Source organism: Littorina saxatilis, linkage group LG11 (assembly GCF_037325665.1).
Source record: "Littorina saxatilis isolate snail1 linkage group LG11, US_GU_Lsax_2.0, whole genome shotgun sequence".
Classification (NCBI taxonomy): domain Eukaryota; kingdom Metazoa; phylum Mollusca; class Gastropoda; order Littorinimorpha; family Littorinidae; genus Littorina; species Littorina saxatilis.
In genome coordinates, this window is record NC_090255.1 from 860,888 (window position 1) to 875,674 (window position 14,787).

Here is a 14,787-nt window from a genome sequence, read left to right on the forward strand (position 1 = left end):
TCTATCTCTTCACATCAAATTTCTCCCTGTTTGCAAGAAATGGACCAGTCTTCTCGATAAGATTGCAGGGGAGTTAACTCCACGCTAAAGGGAGGGAGTTATCGCCCCTGCCTTGCAACCACCGACCGAAACAAGATTCTCGCGGCTTTGCAGCACCGCATAATTTAGCTATTGAAAAAATGTAGGCAGAAAAAGCGGAACTGGTCGCTCAAATTCGGACCGAAGTGTCATACTGTAGGTCTGGAGGCAGGCAGAAGGACTTAGGCTGGACAAGAAGCGACCAATTGTGACGCTGCCTCTGATGTTGATGCGAAGTTGTGCAATATCATGGTTCCTTCATCAATCAGCTGATTGGGCAAAAAATGTCCCTTCTTTACCACAGCGGCAGTAACCCCAGGAATTTCATTGAAGACGTTCTGCTGCTAATATCTCACAGTTCGAGAGTGGTGTACTGCTAATTTAGTAATTATGTAAGTAAAACTGCTATGGGGTTGCCGTGATCGAACATTATTTTTTCCTTCCTTATAAATTTATATAAAATATTGAAATTGAATGAGTTATTATATCAGTTTGTATGGCATTTTATCATTCTTCTTTGGACAAAAATCATAATTATGGAAGTGATATAAAAGAATTGATACAAGTAGAATGTCTGCACTATGAGTATAGCTTGCAGATGTATGTATATGTATACAATTATTGGCAGGGGCGGAGCAGTTAAGCCAGAGGGGGGGGGGGGGGGGTTACAACCTGGGGTCCAGGGGTAGACCCCTTGTGGGGTACATGGGCAAGGTCCCGTTGGGGGTTCTGGCGGGCTTTGCAGCCCAGAAGCTGAAGAGTTTTAGCTATTTTATGAACAATTTATGGCTTATCCTTGATTTTAAACATGATCAACTGGTGTCAGCAGCCATTCATTATTTCTTTTAAAGTTAGTATTAATTTTTTTAATTTTTTTGACAGCTGGAGGGGGGGTTCCAGAACCCCTGTAACCCCCCCCCCCCCCCCCCGACCCTAATCCGCCCCTGATTGGTTATTATGCATGCACTTCCCTCCTGCAGCTCTGCATGGGTCTTAATCTCTTATTTGGTTTTATTTGTGTGCTTTATTTTTTTCTCAGAAACGATGGAAAGAAAACGATCTTCACAGTCAAGCACCACCACAAGCGATCACGCCCCTCTCCTGGCGTCGGATGGAGATAACACTGTCAACATCGGCATCGGCCTTGACACGCAAGACCCAGAGGTCAAGGTCGGGCCGTCAACGTCACCTGACGCCGGGGAGACGTCGTTTTCCTTCCGTCGACTGTCGCGAGAAAAGAAATGGACGCTGGTCACCATGGCGTTTGCCAACTTTGTCGCCTGCACCTGTTTTTCTCTCCTGGCGCCGTTCTTCCCTGCAGAGGTCAGAAGTCTACAATGATCACTGCAGCCCTAAAAGTCTCACATATATAATATATGCTTCATTAGCCTTTGGCTAGTTCCTCAAAAATTTTTCCTGCCAAAGGAAATATTTCACTAGCCAATGTTCAGTTCTGGCAGGTTGTGCCTTTAGTCTTTACTCACATTTGGCGAAACGCCGGCTATAGTTATATCATATACACATTGCTACCTATGACTTGTTTGCGGAAAGTCTGTTTTAATTTCAACTGGCTTTCTGCAAGGTTTGAGGGTTTATAAATTCAGAAAACTGGCAGTCATTACTTTGCTATGATTTTTTAAAGTTTGAAATTGACATAAGTACTTGCCATGCCACGGCAAACAAGGTTAAAATCACTTTGTACGACAATTATGGCTGTGACTTGGTAACACTGACACCCAGTGTTGTGACGCATGACCTGACTGTTCTGTCTTTCCCCTGTGTCACCAGGCGGCCAAGAAGGGAGCGTCCCAGACTGTGATCGGTCTCATCTTCAGCTGTTTTGAGCTCTGGATATTTGTCTCAGCTCCCATCTACGGCAACTTTGTGAGTACTTTTCAGACCTGTTTACTCATATGATTTTGCCGTATTTTGTACGCCAAGTTTCTAAGCATACTATAAATACGCTGGTTTATAAGAAAGTACGACGATTAAAAAAAACAAAAGTTTTTTTATTTATTGCGTCTTTAAACTGTTGTGTATGTGATTGGCCATGGATAAAATCCGGTTTGCTTCGGTTAGCGCTTACAATTGATCTATATTTTCACGGGATTATACGTGATTCGACGAGAATCAAAATCTGCCATATATGTGACCAGGCACCACAAAACCAGGGATAAGTGCTATTTTTTGCAAATTGAGCTATTAGCATATATATATCCATATTCTTCACATCATTCCTTTTAAATTGATATAAGTTTTATGCCTGTAGCTTCAAAACTCACGGAGATATGGGGTTTCAAAGTATAGAATGGTCCCGGCAGCCATTTTGAGAAAAGAGCCTTCAAAGGAGAAGCACATTCAAAGACAATATTTCCTTAGCAACCATGCTTCTATTGTAATGAAAATTTACAGGAACACCGTAAAGTAACTTCTTATTAGTTTCCAATCATCATTTTTATCAAATCTAGCTAAATATGCAATAACTGATAGGAGCACGCTGGTTGGTCAGTTGCTCGCTGTCTTTGTTCGTTTGTTTACAGGCCAAAATCGCTTTACAATTCTTTTCATTGGTCGAATTCAAAGTTCACACACACACTTGAGGTCAAAGTTGACGCGATAACGATACAGTGAGGCCCTTCGAGGGATACTTTCAGTAATCCGATGCCGAAAATGGGTCGATAACCCCTCATTGTTGAAAGATTAAGACACAGAGATGAGATTCCCAAATTTTGATTTAAGCGGGTAAAAAACATTTGGTTGCCCCTGGTGGGGTCCAGGGTCTGGACGATTCAGAAAAACAGTCCTGGGGATCAACTTTTGAGCGGAATTCCGCGAAAAAGCGGAAGAATCTCATCTCTGAAGACAAAAGAAAGATAAGATAGGGCAATAAAACATCGTTTTAAAGACATTTATAGTTTGAATCTGTTTTAATAAAGTATACCATTCGAAAGAGGAGAAACTCAGCTTTCAGAATCAACAAAAATCCCAAATTAACCCAGATAGGGCCCAGGCTCGGCTTTTCAGCTGTAGCTGCGAAAGGAGGGCCAGCGGTTATCCCTGGTTTCGTGAAACTGGGTCACTTATTGTTTCGTTCTGAAAGCGTGTTCAATAAGTGCTAACAGTTTTACGTCGGTCACATGATTAACAAGCACATCTATTTTGTAAAAAAAATACACTCAATATTTTGAAAATACACAAAGTCTGTGTGGAAAATACACCAACTGTTCCAATAAGGTACACAGGTCTGACCTTTCCATGTTATGATACAGGTACATTTCAATACAGCTTTACAATGAGTTGTCCGTCCCTTTATCAGTTTATGATACAAGTACATTTCAATACAGCTTTACAATGAGTTGTCGGTCCCTTTATCAGTTTATGATACAAGTACATTTCAATACAGCTTTACAATGAGTTGTCCGTCCCTTTATCAGTTTATGATACAAGTACATTTCAATACAGCTTTACAATGAGTTGTCGGTCCCTTTATCACTTTATGATACAAGTACATTTCAATACAGCTTTACAATGAGTTGTCCGTCCCTTTATCAGTTTATGATACAAGTACATTTCAATACAGCTTTACAATGAGTTGTCGGTCCCTTTATCACTTTATGTTGATCATGAGTAATTCATTCTCCGCTTCTTTCTGTTGCAGTTGACCCGCATTGGATCTCGCTTCATGTTCATATCAGGGCTGTTTGTGTGTGGAGGTTGTGCCATATTGTTTGGGTGAGTCACCATATTGTTTGGGTGAGTCACCATATTGTTTGGGTGAGTCACCATATTGTTTGGGTGAGTCACCATATTGTTTGGGTGAGTCACTTAATAACTTGACTTAAGCTCTTCACGCGTTACATGTTGTAGTAAATGCTAGAATAGGACAACCAATAGTTAGAATACTGGTTGTTGATTTTATTGTGTGTGTATGTGTGTGCCACTGTCAGGATTAACTTTGTGACAGGGTTGGGATGAGTGCCAGGTGTTATGTATTTTGAATGTTTGAGAGCCTCAGTGCCAGGTGTTATGTATTTTGAATGTTTGAGAGCCTCAGTGCCAGGTGTTATGTATTTTGAATGTTTAAGAGCCTCAGTGCCAGGTGTTATGTATTTTGAATGTTTGAGAGCCTCAGTGCCAGGTGTTATGTATTTTGAATGTTTAAGAGCCTCAGTGCCAGGTGTTATGTATTTTGAATGTTTAAGAGCCTCAGTGCCAGGCAGGGGTCGACACTAACTTATTTGGCCTGGGGCCACACTGGCCCCAGAGATGGAAATTGCTGGGGCGGGAAAAAAAAATCTGGGGCCCACTCTCAGTATTCACGTGCGGCAATGCATTGTCTGTTTTTCTTCATCGTACTGAAGCCAGGGAAATTCTTTCAACCATTTGACATTGAAATTACGACAGCGCTTCGCGCTTTTGGCTGCATCGGTCTCCTTTTTTCGTTTCTCTCCACCCTGTTCTTCATCTTCATTTCCATGTCTTTTTACACCAGGGATGTGTCGCCACATTTTGCGTTTGGCATTTGAAGGCGATACTTATCTCTCACGCTAAAGAGCGCAATCTGGGAGTTATTTCCCTTACGACATTGTCCTTCGACGATTTGAATGTGTTTTTTTCTTGACTGCGGCATTGATCGTAACGCAAATTTCAGTGACGACTTTGACTGGCGATTTTTAGTGATTGGCTCTGGCATTAGAATTTTCGGTTTGTCATTGTTGGAATTTATCCTGGGGCGGAGTGGGCCCCAAGCTTCGGCAATGTTTGGGGCGGAACACAAAACTCTGGGGCGTTCCGCCCCCCGCCCCCGCTAGTGTCGAACCCTGCCAGGTGTTATGTATTTTGAATGTTTAAGAGCCTCAGTGCCAGGTGTTATGTATTTTGAATGTTTAAGAGCCTCAGTGCCAGGTGTTATGTATTTTGAATGTTTAAGAGCCTCCCATCTGAATGTTCAGCTGAAAATATGCAATGTGTGTTTGAGGGTGATTTGTGTCTGGGTGTTTCAGGCTGTTAGACAAGTGTCCGTCGGGCGTTACGTTCATAGTGATGTGTTTCAGGCTGTCAGACAAGTGTCCGTCGGGCGTTACGTTCATAGTGATGTGTTTCAGGCTGTCAGACAAGTGTCCGTCGGGCGTTACGTTCATAGTGATGTGTTTCAGGCTGTTAGACAAGTGTCCGTCGGGCGTTACGTTCATAGTGATGTGTTTCAGGCTGTCAGACAAGTGTCCGTCGGGCGTTACGTTCATAGTGATGTGTTTCAGGCTGTTAGACAAGTGTCCGTCGGGCGTTACGTTCATAGTGATGTGTTTCAGGCTGTCAGACAAGTGTCCGTCGGGCGTTACGTTCATAGTGATGTGTTTCAGGCTGTCAGACAAGTGTCCGTCGGGCGTTACGTTCATAGTGATGTGTTTCAGGCTGTCAGACAAGTGTCCGTCGGGCGTTACGTTCATAGTGATGTGTTTCAGGCTGTTAGACAAGTGTCCGTCGGGCGTTACGTTCATAGTGATGTGTTTCAGGCTGTCAGACAAGTGTCCGTCGGGCGTTACGTTCATAGTGATGTGTTTCAGGCTGTCAGACAAGTGTCCGTTGGGCGTTACGTTCATAGTGATGTGTTTCAGGCTGTTAGACAAGTGTCCGTCGGGCGTTACGTTAATAGTGATGTGTTTCAGGCTGTTAGACAAGTGTCCGTTGGGCGTTACGTTCATAGTGATGTGTTTCAGGCTGTTAGACAAGTGTCCGTCGGGCGTTACGTTCATAGTGATGTGTTTCAGGCTGTTAGACAAGTGTCCGTCGGGCGTTACGTTCATAGTGATGTGTTTCAGGCTGTTAGACAAGTGTCCGTCGGGCGTTACGTTCATAGTGATGTGTTTCAGGCTGTTAGACAAGTGTCCGTCGGGCGTTACGTTCATAGTGATGTGTTTCTTGGTGTTTCAGGCTGTCAGACAAGTGTCCGTCGGGCGTTACGTTCATAGTGATGTGTTTCAGGCTGTTAGACAAGTGTCCGTCGGGCGTTACGTTCATAGTGATGTGTTTCAGGGTGTTGGACAAGTGTCCGTCGGGCGTTACGTTCATGGTGATGTGTTTCTTGGTGCGGACCGTAGAGGCGCTGGGAGCCTCCGCCTTCATCACCGCCAGCTTCGCTATCATCGCCAACGAGTTTCCCGCGCAAGTCTCCACTGTCTTTGTGAGTGTGTGATACAGTGGAACACCATTTTAGGAGTTAAAACACCCTTTAAGACCCTCCCTCCCTTTAAGACCCTCCCTCCCTTTAAGACCCTCCCTCCCTTTAAGACCCTCCCTCCCTTTAAGACCCTCCCTCCCTTTAAGACCCTCCCTCCCTTTAAGACCCTCCCTCCCTTTAAGACCCTCCCACCCTTTAAGACCCTCCCTCCCTTTAAGACCCTCCCTCCCTTTAAGACCCTCCCACCCTTTAAGACCCTCCCTCCCTTTAAGACCCTCCCACCCTTTAAGACCCTCCCACCCTTTAAGACCCTCCCACCCTTTAAGACCCTCCCACCCTTTAAGACCCTCCCTCCCTTTAAGACCCTCCCTCCCTTTAAGACCCTCCCACCCTTTAAGACCCTCCCTCCCTTTAAATAGTTTCCTCTCCTTTTAATACCCTAGTTTCACAGAAGTTCTTGTCAAAGCACGTCAACTTTACCCCCATTGTAATACCCTAGTTCCCGTCGCGATATAACCTTGAACGGTTGAAAACGACGTTAAACACCAAATAAAGAAAGAAAGAAAGAAAGAATACCCCAGTTTCACAGAAGTTCTTGTCAAAGTACGGTAACTTTACCCCCATTCTAACACCCTAGTCTACAGAAGTTCTTGTCAAAGTATGGTAACTTTACCCCCATTCTAACACCCAAGTCTACAGAAGTTCTTGTCAAAGTACAGTAACTTTACCCCCATTCTAAGAGTGTCTCTTTTTTTACGGTCTGATCGTTCAGATTTTTGAAGATCACAAAAGGGGGTTTCGTTTTGCCAAGTTTGGAGCGGGTTACAAGGGAAGGGGCGGAGCAATTACACATAGGGCAGAGAGTTGCTGTTAATATGGGCCAAACAACATTTCGTTTGATGTCTTTAGAAATTTGTGCGTTGAAATGAACGTAAATGTTACTTTTTTTCTGTGTGTGTGTGTGTGTGTGTGTGCTTGCATGTGTGTTTTTCTGTTGATTTTACTTTGGATTTAGTTTCTGATTAGCGCCATGTGAGAAGGCCTTGGCAGGAATGAAAGTGTTTCACTGACACAGTGGTTACGTTGCAGGGTGCATTGGAAACCTTTTCTGGTTTAGGGCTGATGGTGGGGCCCCCTATTGGTGGAGCGTTGTTTGAGGTAAGACTGGAAATACACCTGTCTCGTGTAATGCTAATATGCCTTGAAGATTACTGCATTTGTCCGTTTCTCTTCCCAGTAATAAAGCTTGATCCTGCCAGCTTCGCCAAGTGTACATCACGTAGTCGACTTTGCCCAGTTAATTTCTACATCACATCAGAGTTACACAAAATTTTATAAAATCTTCTAAATGTGCGTTGTCTTATTTTGGATTCGGTAAGCCTTATATCCTCCTATACCATGTTCCATTGTCATGTCAGATTACATCATTTATACCATGTTCCATTGTCATGTCAGATTACATCATTTATACCATGTTCCATTGTCATGTCAGATTACATCATTTATACCATGTTCCATCGTCATGTCAGATTACATCATTTATACCATGTTCCATCGTCATGTCAGATTACATCATTTGTACCATGTTCCATCGTCATGTCAGATTACATCATTTATACCATGTTCCATCGTCATGTCAGATTACATCATTTATACCATGTTCCATCGTCATGTCAGATTACATCATTTGTACCATGTTCCATCGTCATGTCAGATTACATCATTTATACCATGTTCCATCGTCATGTCAGATTATACATCATTTATACCATGTTCCATCGTCATGTCAGATTACATCATTTATACCATGTTCCATCGTCATGTCAGATTATACATCACTTATACCATGTTCCATCGTCATGTCAGATTACATCATTTATACCATGTTCCAGCGTCATGTCAGATTATACATCATGTATACCATGTTCCATCGTCATGTCAGATTACATCATTTATACCATGTTCCATCGTCATGTCAGATTATACATCATGTATACCATGTTCCATTGTCATGTCAGATTACCACTTAACAAGTGGCAGGGCCTCACATCCATGAGAGGTAGCATAGGACAAATGTCCTGGCCAATGTAAAGGTGATAGGACATTTGTCCTGAACAAAAACAAATCAATAGGACATTTTTTTCCCATAACGAAACGTAAATATAATTAAACTTGACTAGTTTCTTGGCACGAGGGTAAAAGAACAAAAATACTTTTCTTGGCAAAAAGTGAGCAGCTTTGACTGCCACAGCTGCCCCCTTTTCTTGTTTTGTCAGCTGTCAGGTTTCAACTATCTCCTTGTCTCTCTGGAGAGATGGCACATGCACACTAACAGCATGGTCTTTGGTTTCTTGATGGTCGGTAAGGGCCGATTTGCGAAAGTTCGAACAGCCAACGGTAAAAGTGTTGGACTTCCCTGTGTGCTGACATGAGGTGCAAAACATAAGTTTCCTCTCCGGGTCATGCGACACCCACGGGAATGATGTCGCCCAGCTTGAGACGAAGTTACGCGTGGGGGTGAGGGAGGGGGTAGTGTCTTTCTTCGGCTCCGATGTTTGACCATCGCGATCGACATTCTCACCTGGGCGATCGGGCTCTAACTGCTCTGGGGCTGGAGGAAGCTCAGTTTCCGTGCTACTGACAGATGATGAGGGAAGGGACTTGAAGTGTAATTTCTTCTGTCCCTTTTCTGGGATCACGGTTTTCGTTTAGGTGGCATGTTTGTTATTTTCGGGGAAAGTGCGAAGGGAGGCAACTCTCAACTGGCTTCGAGCATTCCGAGTTGCGAGCCTTGGAAACTCTTTGATACTAGAGGCACAAAGTGTCTAATTTCGTTTGCTACACATCGCTTCGCAATACAGTGGTACTCCCCATGTAAGACCTCCCAAAATCTGACAAATTTAGGTCTTAAAAGGGGGGGGTCTTACATGGGGGGTGAGGTCAGGTCAGAAAAAGACAGTGAGAGAGAAAAAGTCAGTGACAGAGAGAAAGAGAGAAATACCTTCAGGGTCCGTCGAAGTTGTGGCATAATTACAGTTGTGGTTTGGTGAATTAATTTGATAACCTAATTCAATAAAAAGCAAGAGGTATGTATTTTTTCTATATTTTTTTACTTTAATTGTATCCTCTACATGTATTTAAAAAAATATTTGGGAGTCAAAAGAGTTTATGTTCATATGGGTGTCAGTATTTGGAAGAGGACTATACACCTGTCACATTTTACACTGGTTTGAAGAAAGATTTCATGGACGTCTGAGAAGCTTGAGACTTTCTCTTCAAGTGTTCTTTCTTAATTTGACTGTCAAAATTGAGCAAGACATCAGCCATGTCGGGAAAGTTATTGGCCAAAGCAAACCGCATAAGGTCCTGAGTGCATGAGGCTGCACTAGCAAAGTTCATAACAATTTTCGCCGGTCTCCCATCGATTGACCACGTTTTCTTGGTCGCTGACGATCGATTTAATCTGAGTTTTTCCTACCTCAAACGACCGCGCGATCGAAATTGCCGTTTCGCCCTTACGGCTCCGTTTCACCACTTCCATCCTCTGTTCCAGAGTCAAAATTTTCCTCTTCTTTCCGCGCGATTGAGCGTTTGAAGTTGAAGGAGAGTTCGAAGCCATGGTCGAAGAAGAAGATCGTTGATGCTCGCGCGTGTGTTTGTTGATTTTTCAAAAGGAAGTGGACAAAGAAAAGGGCATGTTGGGATCGTAAAATTATGAACGTCGGACATGCGCAATCGAGACCTAAACGCGTCGTCTGTTATATTTCCGGCCGAGTGAATTTTGCGATCTTTTTTCAGAGATTCAAGCAAAACGTTACGATTTTTTGTTAGGTTTTGATTTGAAAATGTCGTTACAAGGTCGCAAATTGTAACAACTAGTCGGTCGCAAATCGGGTTCTGGGGGGAGTCGGCCATGGGGGGTGATTTATATAGCAAAACTAATCCGTCAGCAAGAATGAGGTCTGAGAAGGGAGAGGGTCTCTGATAGGGGGGTCGTTCGTCGGGAGTACCACTGTACATCGATAAAATAGCATTCAAACTACTGTAAATTGAGAAGTACTGATGATGTCCGGATCAAATGATAGAATAATCGGACATTGACCACTTTGTGACAAAAACAATAGGACATTTGTCCTCCTGCATGAAAAATGTATAGGACATTTGGAAAAAAAATATCCTCATATGTCCGATGTCCGACATGGATGTGAGGCCCTGAAGTGGCTCTATCCCATCTCCCCCACCTTTCCCCTATCCCATCTCCCCCCTTTCCCTCGTCGCGATATAACCTTCGTGGTTGAAAACGACGTTAAACACCAAATAAAGAAAGAAAGAAAGATGTCAGATTACATCATTTATACCATGTACCATCGTCATGTCAGATTACATCATTTGTACCATGTTCCATCATCATGTCAGATTACATCATTTATACCATGTTCCATCGTCATGTCAGATTACATCATTTATACCATGTTCCATCGTCATGTCAGATTACATCATTTGTACCATGTTCCATCGTCATGTCAGATTACATCATTTATACCATGTTCCATCGTCATGTCAGATTACATCATTTATACCAGATTACATCATTTGCTGCATGACGTTGCTGTGTTGCGTGTGTTCAGCTGGGTGGGTTTGGCCTACTGTTCTGGGTGATGGGAAGTATCCTGATCACCTGTTGTATAATGTTGTTGTGTGTTCAGCTGGGTGGATTTGGCCTACCGTTCTGGGTGATGGGCGGCATCCTGATGACCTGTGCCTGTCTCACCGCACTGCTCATGCCCAGCAGACCAGGTGATGGGGGGATTTTAAAAATTTTAATTTTAATTTTATTACAGTCGTTATTGTATTAATACTTTATCATTTGTGACAGCACATAAGAAGGAGGGGCAATTTTTTGAGAAAATGAGTTGTTGATATTATGAATTAGACACAAGGAAGCTCGGCGACCAGTGTGGCAGATTCAGTCTGTCTGACTTTAAAACTGTGAAGCTTGTGAAGTGACGACACAGGGGCCAAGCACCCAGGTTGGTGGAACTCAACTAGGACGGTACGCCGTTTACACAAACTGTGAAGCTTGTGAAGTGACGACACAGGGGCCAAGCACCCAGGTTGGTGGAACTCAACTAGGACGGTACGCCGTTTACACAAACTGTGAAGCTTGTGAAGTGACGACACAGGGGCCAAGCACCCAGGTTGGTGGAACTCAACTAGGACGGTACGCCGTTTACACAAACTGTGAAGCTTGTGAAGTGACGACACAGGGGCCAAGCACCCAGGTTGGTGGAACTCAACTAGGACGGTACGCCGTTTACACAAACTGTCAACTGGTATACAGAGTTGAAGTTAGAAAACTTATGCAGGTTTTGTAATTTCACCAAACTTGTTGCAAAGTGATTCAGTGTATAGATAGATTTGGCATTGTAGAGCTCCAACTGCTCAAATACCAAAAAGTCGTACTTTGTTTACTTTGCAATTTGTTAGGTTTTGTTGGTTGTATTTCCTAATTTATTTAGCAGATCTGATGTGCAACGTGTGTCCCATTTCTCAAATTCCATCACATATCAATAACTGAAAATACTTTTTCCTAGATTCCCATCGGCCAAACCGGGGCTCCATGTTCCTGATGCTGACCAGTCCCTTAGTGTTGGTCACCACGGTAACCATTGTTAGCGGCTCGTACTCACTGGGCTTTCTGGACCCCACTCTGGCCGGTCACCTCTCCCAGGTATGTCTGTCCTTTTTGACAAATAACCCCGTCAGGGGTGCCTGTGTAGTGTTTGATGTTGGGTTGGGGTGTGTTAGGGCGGTGCCTATGTAGTGTTTGATGTTGGGTTGGGGTGTGTTAGGGGGGTGCCTATGTAGTGTTTGATGTTGGGTTGGGGTGTGTTAGGGGGGTGCCTATGTAGTGTTTGATGTTGGGTTGGGGTGTGTTAGGGAGGTGCCTATGTAGTGTTTGATGTTGGGTTGGGGTGTGTTAGGGCGGTGCCTATGTAGTGTTTGATGTTGGGTTGGGGTGTGTTAGGGGGGTGCCTATGTAGTGTTTGATGTTGGGTTGGGGTGTGTTAGGGGGGTGCCTATGTAGTGTTTGATGTTGGGTTGGGGTGTGTTAGGGAGGTGCCTATGTAGTGTTTGATGTTGGGTTGGGGTGTGTCAGGGAGGTGCCTATGTAGTGTTTGATGTTGGGTTGGGGTGTGTTAGGGAGGTGCCTATGTAGTGTTTGATGTTGGGTTGGGGTGTGTTAGGGGGGTGCCTATGTAGTGTTTGATGTTGGGTTGGGGTGTGTTAGGGGGGTGCCTATGTAGTGTTTGATGTTGGGTTGGGGTGTGTTAGGGAGGTGCCTATGTAGTGTTTGATGTTGGGTTGGGGTGTGTTAGGGGGGTGCCTATGTAGTGTTTGATGTTGGGTTGGGGTGTGTTAGGGAGGTGCCTATGTAGTGTTTGATGTTGGGTTGGGGTGTGTTAGGGGGGTGCCTATGTAGTGTTTGATGTTGGGTTGGGGTGTGTTAGGGAGGTGCCTATGTAGTGTTTGATGTTGGGTTGGGGTGTGTTAGGGAGGTGCCTATGTAGTGTTTGATGTTGGGTTGGGGTGTGTTAGGGCGGTGCCTATGTAGTGTTTGATGTTGGGTTGGGGTGTGTTAGGGGGGTGTCTATGTAGTGTTTGATGTTGGGTTGGGGTGTGTTAGGGGGGTGCCTATGTAGTGTTTGATGTTGGGTTGGGGTGTGTTAGGGGGGTGCCTATGTAGTGTTTGATGTTGGGTTGGGGTGTGTTAGGGCGGTGCCTATGTAGTGTTTGATGTTAGGTTGGGGTGTGTTAGGGGGGTGCCTATGTAGTGTTTGATGTTGGGTTGGGGTATGTTAGGGGGGTGCCTATGTCGTGTTTGATGTTGGGTTGGGGTGTGTTAGGGAGGTGCCTATGTAGTGTTTGATGTTGTGTTGGGGTGTGTTAGGGAGGTGCCTATGTAGTGTTTGATGTTGGGTTGGGGTGTGTCAGGGGGGTGCCTATGTAGTGTTTGATGTTGGGTTGGGGTGTGTCAGGGCGGTGCCTATGTAGTGTTTGATGTTGGGTTGGGGGGTGTTAGGGGGGTGCCTATGTAGTGTTTGATGTTGGGTTGGGGTGTGTTAGGGGGGTGCCTATGTAGTGTTTGATGTTGGGTTGGGGTGTGTCAGGGGGGTGCCTATGTAGTGTTTGATGTTGGGTTGGGGTGTGTTAGGGGGGTGCCTATGTAGTGTTTGATGTTGGGTTGGGGTGTGTCAGGGGGGTGCCTATGTAGTGTTTGATGTTGGGTTGGGGTGTGTTAGGGGGGTGCCTATGTAGTGTTTGATGTTGGGTTGGGGTGTGTTAGGGGGGTGCCTATGTAGTGTTTGATGTTAGGTTGGGGTGTGTTAGGGGGGTGCCTATGTAGTGTTTGATGTTGGGTTGGGGTGTGTCAGGGAGGTGCCTATGTAGTGTTTGATGTTGGGTTGGGGTGTGTTAGGGCGGTGCCTATGTAGTGTTTGATGTTGGGTTGGGGTGTGTTAGGGGGGTGCCTATGTAGTGTTTGATGTTGGGTTGGGGTGTGTTAGGGGGGTGCCTATGTAGTGTTTGATGTTGGGGTGTGTTAGGGAGGTGCCTATGTAGTGTTTGATGTTGGGTTGGGGTGTGTTAGGGCGGTGCCTATGTAGTGTTTGATGTTGGGTTGGGGTGTGTTAGGGGGGTGCCTATGTAGTGTTTGATGTTGGGTTGGGGTGTGTTAGGGGGGTGCCTATGTAGTGTTTGATGTTGGGGTGTGTTAGGGAGGTGCCTATGTAGTGTTTGATGTTGGGTTGGGGTGTGTTAGGGAGGTGCCTATGTAGTGTTTGATGTTGGGTTGGGGTGTGTTAGGGAGGTGCCTATGTAGTGTTTGATGTTGGGTTGGGGTGTGTTAGGGAGGTGCCTATGTAGTGTTTGATGTTGGGTTGGGGTGTGTTAGGGCGGTGCCTGTGTAGTGTTTGATGTTGGGTTGGGGTGTGTTAGGGGGGTGCCTGTGTAGTGTTTGATGTTGGGTTGGGGTGTGTTAGGGAGGTGCCTATGTAGTGTTTGGTGTTAGGGGGGTGCCTATGTAGTGTTTGATGTTAGGTTGGGGTGTGTTAGGGGGGTGCCTATGTAGTGTTTGATGTTGGGTTGGGGTGTGTTAGGGGGGTGCCTATGTAGTGTTTGGTGTTAGGGGGGTGCCTATGTAGTGTTTGATGTTAGGTTGGGGTGTGTTAGGGGGGTGCCTATGTAGTGTTTGGTGTTAGGGGGGTGCCTATGTAGTGTTTGATGTTAGGTTGGGGTGTGTTAGGGGGGTGCCTATGTAGTGTTTGATGTTAGGTTGGGGTGTGTTAGGGGGGTGCCTATGTAGTGTTTGATGTTGGGTTGGGGTGTGTCAGGGAGGTGCCTATGTAGTGTTTGATGTCGGGTTGGGGTGTGTTAGGGGGGTGCCTATGTAGTGTTTGGTGTTAGGGGGGTGCCTATGTAGTGTTTGATGTTAGGTTGGGGTGTGTTAGGGGGGTGCCTATGTAGTGTTT

General features: G+C 45.0%; 1 protein-coding gene across 2 annotated transcripts in view; it reads left to right on the top strand.

Moving 5' to 3' along the window:
- The first annotated feature begins 112 nt into the window (after positions 1 to 112).
- The window catches only part of LOC138979372 (MFS-type transporter SLC18B1-like), a 53,162-nt gene continuing 38,487 nt past the window's right edge, over positions 113 to 14,787 (top strand). For both annotated transcript variants that reach the window (XR_011460005.1, XM_070352080.1), the window contains exons 1-8: positions 113 to 470; positions 1,118 to 1,401; positions 1,867 to 1,962; positions 3,737 to 3,810; positions 6,112 to 6,259; positions 7,346 to 7,414; positions 10,963 to 11,053; positions 11,851 to 11,987. Coding sequence is in view for 1 of the 2 variants with exons in the window: in XM_070352080.1 (XP_070208181.1) it covers positions 1,123 to 1,401; positions 1,867 to 1,962; positions 3,737 to 3,810; positions 6,112 to 6,259; positions 7,346 to 7,414; positions 10,963 to 11,053; positions 11,851 to 11,987 (894 nt within the window). In the remaining variant the exon portion in view is untranslated. The remainder of the gene's footprint in view (positions 471 to 1,117; positions 1,402 to 1,866; positions 1,963 to 3,736; positions 3,811 to 6,111; positions 6,260 to 7,345; positions 7,415 to 10,962; positions 11,054 to 11,850; positions 11,988 to 14,787) is intronic.